Source organism: Saccopteryx leptura, chromosome 1 (assembly GCF_036850995.1).
Source record: "Saccopteryx leptura isolate mSacLep1 chromosome 1, mSacLep1_pri_phased_curated, whole genome shotgun sequence".
NCBI classification, from domain to species: Eukaryota; Metazoa; Chordata; class Mammalia; order Chiroptera; family Emballonuridae; genus Saccopteryx; species Saccopteryx leptura.
In genome coordinates this window covers 279070105-279081061 of record NC_089503.1, presented here as the reverse complement: position 1 = coordinate 279081061, position 10957 = coordinate 279070105, and the positions used below count along the sequence as shown (strand labels likewise).

Here is a 10957-nt window from a genome sequence, read left to right as displayed (position 1 = left end):
CATTATTTGGGTTAAGTAATGAAAATATATTTCTAAGGTGTTTTTTTTTTTTAGAAAAAGAGAACTCTTGTGGATAAATTATAGGCAGACTAGAGAATCCTCTTCTCCCCATACTGAGTATTAAAAGAGAACATGGCAAAAAGTAAGGGGTTTGTAATTGACTGGAAGGCAAGAAAGAAAGCATCAGATCCTACAGGCATAAAAATTACTTTCTTCGTTACATTGATCGTTTCTTGTAGGGACTTAGAAGTCTAGCAACAACAGCCTTGGCTCTTTTCCTGGTGTTTTCTTTCATGGGAAATTCCAGCAGCGCACCACAAGTAAGCAAACGCAAATAATAAATAATAATAATTGAAGCTCCTGAATGTTCTTTCCTTTCTCCCCACCCCTTTTTTTCTTTTCTCTCTCTTTCCCCTTTCCATTTTCTTTTCTTTCTTTATTTCTTTCCTTCTCCACCCCCACCTCCCAATAAAGGACTAAGCTGCAACGTCTTATTAACTGCTTTTCTCTTCTCCTGGGTTGTAGAGACTCTTTGAGAGAAGGAACTGGACTCCTCAAGCTATGCTTTACCTAAAGGGTGCACGTACGTTCCCAACGCCTTGCTCTCCCTGCTGCAGTAAAGGAAGGTCCCTTGGGGTGCATGAGTCCACGGAATAGAGGGAGAACTGCGGGGGGAGAGTACTATCAAGTTTGTTCCCTTCAGTAACTGAGGTCAAGGTCATCCCGGTCTCAGTTAATCAAGGAAGAGGGAAAGTGGGGTCTGGCGGGGAGGAGGGGGGGTTGTCGGTGGAAGGAGAAGACTGAAATCTTCCCATCCTAAGGCGGGTTGGTGGCCTTGCCACAAGGTACGACTCTGGGGTTGTCTGGGAAACATTGCACTGGCTGGTAAGCCAGCCCCCACTTGCAAAGCCCGCTCAGGGCTCCAGCCAGGGGCGCACAGGACCCTCCGCCAGGTCTCTTCGTCGGTTGCTGGCACACCCGGGGATTGTGCGCCGACCACCCGAAACCCAGCAGCCCAGCGTGGGCTCCCCTGACCAGGGGTCTCCCCGCGGCCGCCGCATCCCCCGCTTCCCGGTCCGGAGGCTGCGCGGCGCGGAGCCGCCGTGGTTTAACCCCGATCGTGGCTGGCCGGGCGGGCGCTGAGCCGCGTGTCTCGCCTTTGCAGAGGGGCGCCACTTCATCTCCGACCAGAGTCGGCGGAAGGACCTCACCGACCGGCCGCCGCCGGGTGAGCAACCGCCGGAGCGAGGGGGCCGGGCCGGCGCAGTAGAGCAGGACAAGAGGATCCGGCGCGCTCCGCCCGGTGCGGAACGAAAGCGTCTCGCTTCCCGGCAGGGCGCCGCGCAGGGGCCGCCCTGAGCGTCTCGCTACCTGGCAGGGCGCCGCGCAGGGGCCGCCCTGAGCGCCGCTCACGACGCCCTGCCCCAGTGGTGGCAAGGGTGCGGAGCCTGGGGCTGCCCCTCCGCGAACCTGACTTGGCCGCCGGGCGTGCAGATATCACGGGGGAGGGGTCCACGTCCAGGGGTTCAGCTCCGAGAGGTAAGGAGGGGTAGGGAGAACTGTACGGCTGCCTCGAAAAATGAACCTCCCCGCTATGACAGCACCTGTGCACAGTTTTCTTTTATACAGTGTTTTGGTAATGAAGATGATGATAGTGATTTGCCTAGAAACTTTTCAAACGTGTGCCTCTTATATTACTAGAAAGAGCTATTAAATAAAATGTTCCAAACCAGAAATAGTTAATAGAGGCTATAAAGAATGATACCAGGGACTACTTTTCAATGATAAACTATTTCATGCCACTGGATTATAAAAATACAATTAATTTTGATAACATTTAAAGATTGAAATGCTAAAAATAAAAAGTATACTTTTCCTGAAAAATACCGAACACTGTGTTCAGCACATAGTAGGTGCTTAACAAATATCTGTTTACCTTCTCCAAGATTGCAGTGTAGTTAAGCTTATTTAATTTACCAGACTAAGCTATGTTTTTCCACTTCAGTTGCTCCCACATTAAAAATTATGGTTTCTGTCATCTTAGATTTGAAATCATTTTGGATATTTAGCAGATACCCTTTCATTCAAATAATTATCTTACAAGTGGCCAAGAATGGGGATTATCTGCTTTGGAAGGAATGACAGAGGAGGTTGTCCAGGCTCCATGCAGGATCACATCTAAACTATCTGTCCAGACATTCCATATTAATCTCTGAAGGGGGAAATTTTTCATGGGCTCTTTATCTTAATCCTCTTTGCTTTCATGAAATTCTGTGTCTTATATACTGTAGTTTAAATTCTCTTCCACACCCTATAATATTACATACCCTGAAATATACATAACCAATTGCAAATAATGCCCAGGGGATGTGTGCAATGTTTCAATTTATGAAATCAGTCTTCCACTCTTTGTTGAGGGATCAAAAATGTATTTCACTGAGGTTTTTCTAGTGTTAAAGCATAATGGGCTAGAATTTATCTATACAAATATTTAAATGTTAACACACTCTATATACGTTTTTGTTTCTCCAGAAAGACGAAGTCCAAGCGCCCGACTGCTGACTCTTCCAGAGGCTGCAGCTCTGCTGTTGGCTTCCTGGCAGAAACCACAAGAAGGTACAAGTATAGTGACCCTTTTCAACCATAGAACAGAGATGCTTTGATTACTTTGGGGATTCTGTGTTGTGTACAACAAGGTTGACTTTATTTATTCAGGTTTTAAAAAGTAATTAACAGTTGCCCCTACCCCAGAAATTCACAGAATGTTGATTATTTAAAGACCAGTGTATTTCTCATTAAAATGAGTCCTGAGAACATAAAAATATTTCCTTGGTGAGACTGGTGTGTTTCATGTGACTTCCACAATTCATAACCTATTGTAACTTTTATTTTCTTAGAACTTTAGAACTGAAAACGTTCAGAGTCCAATTTCATGATGTTTATAGTTGAAAACCTGAGGCCAAAACAGATTTAAATAATCACAAATCCAATTACTCACTATTCAAGGTTGATCTAAATGAAATTGCTGAAAAGCACCCCCCCCCTTTTTTTTTTACTTACAAACATAGCAGTTTCATATGGTTCACCCTAATAGATATGGGCCAGTTCTGATTGTAAGCCGGCGTACATTTCACTACACTACACAGGTTCCTCTATGCTGGGATTAAATGTAACCTTCAAATAGAAAGACTGTTCAGGTAGCATTAAAACTACTAGTTGAATTAAGGTATCTTGATATCGGATTAGCCAGGGCTTTTGGAATCTATTAACAGTACTTGGTTCGCACTCTGGCTCTTGGGGTGACCCTGAGCCTTAGTATCAGTTGGTAAATGGAATAATAATATCCATGTGCAGAGCTGCTAAGAGCTAAATGAATAAATTTTGTGAGTTTTATTACTATTAAAAATAGAATTTATCAAGGCATAATAAATAGACCTAGACTTTTCCTTCTCAAAAATTGTAATACTGTTGTATTTATAACATATTTAAATGTTAAAATGTATTTAAGGCCCTGGCTGGGTTGCTCAGTGGATGAAGTGTCGTCCCTGTATGCCAGAGGTCACCGGTTCAACTGCTGGTCAGGACACAGAGGAGAAGTAATTAATGAATGCACAATTAAATGAAACAACTAAGTGAAACGAGTTGATGCTTCTCTCTCTCCCTTTCTCTTCCTCTGTCCTTTCCCTCTTCTGTTCTTCTGTCTCTGTCTCTCTCTCAAATCAATGGGAACCATTTTTTAATGTATTTTTTAAAGTACAGTGAGTAGTGTGGTGGTCAAAGCCCAGACTGCTACCCCATGCTCTGACACCTGTGCTGATGGAGATATTAATGTCCTGTGCTTAGTATGGAACAGGCCATGTGGGGAAGAGGAAAGAGAAAACTTCTTCAAGCATAGGGCTTTGCTGTGAAAAACATACCTATGAGAAGCAAATGCAAGAGTGAGATAAATGGGGCTTCTGAATTTAGACCATGGCCTGGGCTGACTTGTGGGAGTAGAGGGTGTTATAATACATAATTTAGCAAACAAGTATTTATTATGCCTGTTAGGTGCCAGGCCCTGTAGCAGGCAGGGAGAAAAGTAGATTATACAAAAGCAAGAATGAGACTGGCCTTTGCAGTGAAAAGATGGGGTGAGCATTCAGTGGAATAGCAAAATGTAATAGTGGTGGTCATGATAGAGAGAGCTATGGCAACTACTACTACTATTTCTACTACCTCTAGCTAATAGTTCTAGAGGGCTCACTAAAATGCAGTGGGTCAAGCACTGTCCTAAGCACTTGTTATGGATTCACACATTTAATCCTCACAGTAATCCAGGGAGGTAAAGACCATTGTTATCCACACTTTACGGGTAAGGAAATAAAGGCACAGAAAGGTTAATTAAGTTGCCTACTATCACAGAGCAGGTACATCCTGGACCTGGGGTGAAGAACAGAAGGTAACTTGTTCTTTATCTGAGAATCAATAAGATGCTCTCTGGCTTTTCAGCAAAGAAAGGACCTGGTGATGGAAGGTGAGTCTGACAGGGCAGTGAGAAGAGCAGTGACAATAGCTACATTATGGGAGCATCTACTATGTGTCAGACCTTAATCTTTTTAGTAATTTTTTTATTTTTCAATTACAGTTTATATCCAATATTATTCTATATTTTCAGGCTTACAGCATAAGAGTTAGACAATCATACACTTTACAAAGTATTCCCCCTGATATTTCTAGCACCGACCTGGCCCCACGCGTAGTTAATACAATGCTGTACTTTAACTTCTATGCTGTACTTTAAATCCTTGTGACTATTTTGTAACTACCAATTTGTATTTCTTAATCCCTTCACCTTTTCACCCAGCTCCCCAACTTCCCACCCCTTTGGCAATCATCAGTCTGTCCTCTGTGTCTATGAGGCTGTTTCTGTTTTGTATGTTTTGTTCTCTAGATTCCACCGAGAAGTGAAATCATATGGTATCTGTCAGACATTAATCTTTCCAGGTTAGAGCTGATCTTTACAGCTCAGGAACCTGAACCTGCAAGAGGTATATTTACTTTCTTAAAGTCATAGTTAGAAGTGATATTAGGATTTTAATGTAGGTCTGTGTGTCTCTGTAGCTCTTTCAAGTATGCCATGCCGCATCTCATATGGCTGGTGTTGAAGAGGAAAGTGAGGGGAAGGAAGTCAGTAAGGAACTGAGGAAGTTAGTATGGGCATGAAGTGACGGGGCACAGCCAGTAGGGATAGATGGAGAAGCTCCACTCTGAGGTGTCCTGGAAGGCACAACAGATAACACGGGATAGCTATTCAGTAAAGGTATAAAAGAGAATTCAGAGTTAAGCACATTTGTGTGTGTGTGTGTGTGTGTGTGTGTGTGTGTGTGTGTGTGTGACAGAGACAGAAAGGGGGACAGATAGGGACAGACAGGAAAGGAGAGAGATGAGAAGCATCAATTCTTCATTGTGGCACCTTAGTTGTTCATTGATTGCTTTCTCATATGTGCCTTGACAGTGGGGCTACAGCAGACTGAGTTACCCCTTGCTCAAGCCAGCGACCTTGAGCTCAAGCTGGTGAGCCTTGCTCAAACCAGAGGAGCCCGCGCTCAAGCCAGCAGCTTTGGGGTTTTGAAACTGGGTCCTCCATGTCCTAGTCTGACAATCTATCCACTGTGCTACCGCCTGGTCAGGCTAAGCACATTTTTTAACATTTTCTGTGTGAGAGTTTAAAATGGTGATACCAATAAGGAATAACAATTTCTGTGGTCATAATTAAGGTTCAGTTTGAGATGACAGAGACACTCCAGTGAATGTCTCAGTGGTTTTCTACTACCCACCTATGGATTCGTCCCATCAGAATTAACTGGAATGCTTATTGAAAATTGGGATTTCTTGGCTTGAGGCCCAGAGATATTGATTCTGTATAACTTGACTAAGGACTTGGAATCTGTGTCCTTAAGAAGTTCCCCCAGGCCTGACCTGCGGTGGTGCAGTGAATAAAATGTCAACCTGGAATGCTAAGGTCACCCATTCAAAACCCCAGGCTTGCCAGGTCAAGGCACATATGGGAGTTGATGCTTCCTGCTCCTCCCTCCCTTCTCTCTCTTTCTTTCTCTCCTCTCTAAAAACAAATAAATAATTTTTTTTTTAACAAAACACCATTCGGCCTGACCTGTGGTGGCACAGTGGATAAAGCGTCGACCTGGAAATGCTGAGGTCGCCGGTTCGAAACCCTGGGCTTGCCTGGTCAAGGCACATATGGGAGTTGATGCTTCCAGCTCCTCCCCCCCTTCTCTCTCTCTGTCTCTCCTCTCTCTCTCTCTCTCTCTCTCTCTCTTTCTCTCTCTGTCTCTCCCTCTCCTCTCTAAAAAATGAATAAATAAAAAAATTAAATTAAAAAAACAAAAAAACACCATTCTTCCCAAAAAAGAAAAAAGAAGTACCCCCAAATTACTCAAATGATCAGTGGGTTTAGGAACAACTGGAAATTGAGAACCAGTTAATCAAGGTTGAAACCATGAAAATGGAGATCCTTCCTAGATCCCTAGATGTAATGGGAGAAGGGCAGATAATAAAAGATTTGCCTTGGAGAATGCCCCAAGATCTAAGGAAAAGGGGATCATCATATCAGTGAAGGGACATTAAAAGAAGCAGGCAGGAAGGTAACAGGAGAACCAGAATACCAATGTATCCAAAAGTCAAGGATGGAAAGTTTTAAGAAAGGAGGCCTTAGAAGTGTCAAATATAGCAGAATGGTTAGTAAGAATACAGGCATCAAAGGGAGAGGAAGATTGTGCTGTCTGGGAGAGGTCACTGAACAGAATTCCACAAGACTTCTGCGCAGACCCCACACAGTGTTACAATTTGCTGCTGCTTGTCTCTTCTGAAACCTTGTTTACAGGGAATTTGGCTCAAGAAAGGACACTGCAGAGAAAAAAGAAAGCAGGTACTAGTTGGCATGGCTGGCAGAACTCTTGCAGTAAGAAGATGAGAAATAGATCATGGGTAGAGGATGCTGCATCTTAGGCAGTCTTTTCTAAATTCAGTATCTGGCACACTTCCCAATTGTTGAGGTCAGTAGGAGGAGAGTGCTGATGGAGAGAGGTTGATAACGAGGTTTTCAATTTGGTTGTTGGCAAGATGTGCAGAGCCAGAAAGGCAAATGAGCTAGAAAAGAAAAGGAAGAGCTCATTTTCAAGAGGAAATAGATCTTTAGTAGAAAGTTAAGGGAAGCCTGACCTGGATCAAGCATTGACCTGGAACACTGAGGTCACCGGTTTGAAACCCCAGGCTTGCCCAGTAGAGGCACATACAGGAAGCAACTATATCCTGACCTGTGGTGGCGCAGTGGGTAAAAGCGTCGACCTGGAACACTGAGGTCGCCGGTTCGAAACCCCAGGCTTGCCCGGTCAAGGCACATATGGGAGTTGATGCTTCCTGCTCCTCCCTCTGTTCTTTCTATTTCTTTCCTCTCTCTGTCTCTTTCTCTCTCTGTGTCTCCTCTCTCTAAAAAAATGAATAAATAAAATGTAAAAAAACAAAACAAAAAACTTCCATCCTTTGACCAGGCGGTGGCACAGTGGATAGAGATTCAAACTGGGACGCAGAGGACCCAGGTTCAAAACCCCGAGGTTGCCGGCTTGAGCACGGGCTCATCTGGTTTGAGCAAGGCTCACCAGCTTGAGCCCAGGGTCACTGGCTTGAGCAAGGGGTCACTCAGTCTGCTGTAGCCTCCCAGTCAAGGGACATATGAGAAAGCAATCAATGAACAACTAAGGTGCTTCAACGAAGAATTGATGCTTCTTATCTTTCTCTCTTTCTGTCTGTCTGTCCCTATCTGTCCCTCTCTCTGTCTCTGTAATTAAAAAAATTTTTAAAAAAAAGGAAGCAACTATAGTACTATGAGTTGATGTGTCCTGTTTCTCCCCCCTCTTTCTCTCTCTCTCTCTTTCATTCTCTCTCTCTCCTCTCTCTAAAAATCAATAAAGAAAATATAAAAAAGAAAGAAAGTTAAGGGAAGAGTGTGGGATTATAGATCCCCATTTCAAGTCTTTCTTGGAAAATACATGTATTTTTTTAATTATTAAAGTTTCCAGAATGGCTTGTCTTTCATAATGAAATAAGGAAACAAATTTTTATTTGTTTAAATTGATGTAAAGTTTTGGATTCCCATATATTAACCACTAGTCACCATCAATATGTTTATTCTAAAGTTCCAAGGTAGTATTCGGAGAGCTTTTTTGTACAGTGGGTTTTAATTTCAGTGGACTATATACAAGGATGCCTACTGTTGAGGTGGGGTTTTTTTTTCATTTTTTTAAAAAAAGCAGTCTGTTATTTCTAATATTTCAAAATGCACCGGTAATTCAGGTAAAAATGAAACTAAGACATTCAAATTATATTGTAACTAAACCGAGGGAATGTGGTTTTATCTAGAGATGATTTTAGACAAAATTTGAAAAAGTATTTTGCCTCTGGCTACTCCTTCTGCCCAATCCATTGTAGTGTTTGCTCTTCCACTTCTTAGAATCCGAGGACTCTGGGGAGTTATCATCTGACTTTAGCTATCCTGGCCCCAGATGTGATAACTCAGGCTCTAAAGTTTTGCAGTCCTATAAAGCTAACAAATGTCCCTTCTTTCTGTCTCATTTCCTCCCCTGACCTCTAGCTCATATAATAAGAGAATATGAACAAATGTGTTCCTATCTCATCTTTTCCAAGTAAGATGCATTTTAAATATAGAGAAAAAACCTTGATGCAAGCCATTGATTCTAATGGTAGGCATTTTAGACATGAGGTATACTTAAAGAGAGACATGGCTTTTTCATATTTCTGTCAAACATACCACGTTATAGTTTCATTCAGTATGGAGAGTCAGATGTGACATGTGATTCCCCAGTATGTCTCAAGGTGAGGAAAGAATTTTAAAACTAAATCAATCAATCCCCCCCTCCCTTTTTTGGATTTTCAGTGGCAGAGTGCATGAGTTAGTATGATGTAGGACACTGTTTATTTCCTGAGGTTATCTTCATCTTTTTTTTCTTTAAAAACATGGAAAATGTGTTTATTTTATGTAATTTTTTTTTTTTTTTTACAGCAGGAGAAGGAAACTTTGATCAAACCAGGTTCTTGGACGACAGTCTGCAAAACTGGTGAAACAATACCAAATGAAATTCAGTTACAGACATGAACCATGTGAATAAAACCCGTGCACCCTTTTTACTTCATTTGCAATTTTGGGAATGTGAACAGCTGATTTTATTCTTCTGGAAGCAAATGTAAGATGATGTTTTTAGCTGAGAGTATCTTTGCCTTTTTAAAACAATTTATTCAGGTCCTATTTAGATCACCTTCTGCTTACTCTCAAATTTTCTAGAGCATTTGCGATGATAAGTATTTTTTTTTTACAACAAATACTCGTCTTAATCTAATAATTATTAGTTATTGGTTTTCTCATTCTGTCACCCACTTGCAATGCCTTGTCACCCAGCAGGAAATCTCCTTCTCCTTTTCCCCCTCTCCCATGTCCAAGGATGGTGAGGAGGGCACATGGCAGGATGAGGAGTAGAGTGTGATCTCTCAGCAGTTCATCTAGCAGAAGCAAATTGCTACGAAGGGAAGGGGGCAGGGGATGACAGAGAAGAGCCCTGTGATTAGAGCACTTCGGAGCCATTGCTGAAGGAGGGGACTTGGTGAGGCTGGAGCCGGTTGCAGGTTCCACAGCGTGGGGCTCCCCCATGTACTCTCTGGGCTCGACCTGAGTTCAATGAGAGACGTGGATCTAAAAGTCACCAGGAAATAAACAGATAAAACACACTCTGATCCTCTCTCTGTACCTTGTACAAAAAGAACAAACCTATTTTTTAGAGGTAACCCATTTCCCATGGCTACACAGACGCAAAGACTGCTTACTTAAATTGACGAGAACCCTAAGCTTTATTTGACATCAAAACATGTAAAGGTACCCTGATAACGTAAGTGCATGGCAGTATGCCTAATTTACTCCTTTTAAAAGCCACCTTAGATACAGTACTATTTGAAAAATATATATACACTTGTATACCTATAGTAAATGTAAAATATATTAATTTGTAATTGCAATATGACCATCATGTTAATTATTTTTACCTAATTGATTGAAAGTTGTTGATAAATGTCATAAGTAGAAAGTATTAATTCTTACTGTCATCAGTATATAGCACACTATTCAGTAGCTGATATGTAAATGTCTCTGTAACTTGGAATTACAATTTTACTGTGTTATCAAAATCCTGCTTTTAAGTTTTGTCTGGAACTTGTTTCATAATTGAATAGTGAAACTATATTCAAGTTAATGTAACGTTGACCTCTGCAAAAAAAAATGCTAGCATTAAAAAATCTGTGGCATTATAATAGGCACCTGTCGTTAATTATGATTTGATTTTAAAGTGGATTTTCTAGAGAGTGCATATATCCAGTTTTTTGATAATTATTTTATTCATCTGACATAGACATACACATTTTGGCTACTTAAACACTGTCTAGTCTCAGAACATGTTTTAAAATCTATCTTGTGAAATCATTCTTCTGACAGTAAACTAAGACAATCTCAAGTAATCTGTCCTAAAACAGAATTTTTATTTTATTTTATTTTTTTAAAAATAATTTTATTTTTTTAATGGGGCGACATCAATAAATCAGGATACATATATTCAAAGATAACAAGTCCAGGTTATCTTGTCGTTCAATTATGTTGCATACCCATCACCCAAAGTCAGATTGTCCACTGTCACCTTCTATCTAGTTTTCTTTGTGCCCCTCCCCCTCCCCCTTTCCCTCTCCCTCCCTCCCCCCCCCCACCCCCCCCCACCCCCGTAACCACCACACTCTTATCAATGTCTCTTAGTTTCACTTTTATGTCCCACCTACTTATGGAATAATGCAGTTCTTGGTTTTTTCTGATTTACTTATTTCGCTTCGTATCATGTTATCAAGATCC

The 10957-nt window shown here is 41.6% G+C and overlaps 1 protein-coding gene across 2 annotated transcripts; it reads left to right on the top strand.

The window, feature by feature from the left end:
- The first annotated feature begins 260 nt into the window (after positions 1–260).
- On the top strand, positions 261–10497 carry SPX (spexin hormone). 2 transcript variants are annotated; one of them, XM_066361122.1, is made up of 5 exons: positions 261–320; positions 526–583; positions 1166–1228; positions 2533–2616; positions 9080–10497. In XM_066361122.1, the coding sequence occupies exons 1-5, from the start codon at positions 294–296 to the stop codon at positions 9133–9135; spliced, it is 288 nt and encodes a 95-aa protein (XP_066217219.1). In that variant the 5' UTR covers positions 261–293; the 3' UTR covers positions 9136–10497. The 2 variants fall into 2 exon arrangements, with proteins under 2 accessions (XP_066217219.1, XP_066217218.1); XM_066361121.1 differs by having other exon boundaries at positions 9077–10497.
- The last annotated feature ends 460 nt before the right edge of the window (positions 10498–10957 follow it).

What these genes read in the sequence shown, in the direction of transcription:
- SPX (XM_066361121.1), top strand. Translation starts at nt 294, where the DNA reads ATGGGAAATTCCAGCAGCGCACCACAA. An exon ending in GCTTTACCTAAAGGGTGCAC is followed by an intron (nt 584 to 1,165) that starts GTACGTTCCCAA and finishes TCGCCTTTGCAG; the next exon opens with AGGGGCGCCACTTCATCTCC. An exon ending in CTGGCAGAAACCACAAGAAG is followed by an intron (nt 2,617 to 9,076) that starts GTACAAGTATAG and finishes TTTTTTTTACAG; the next exon opens with CAGGAGAAGGAAACTTTGAT.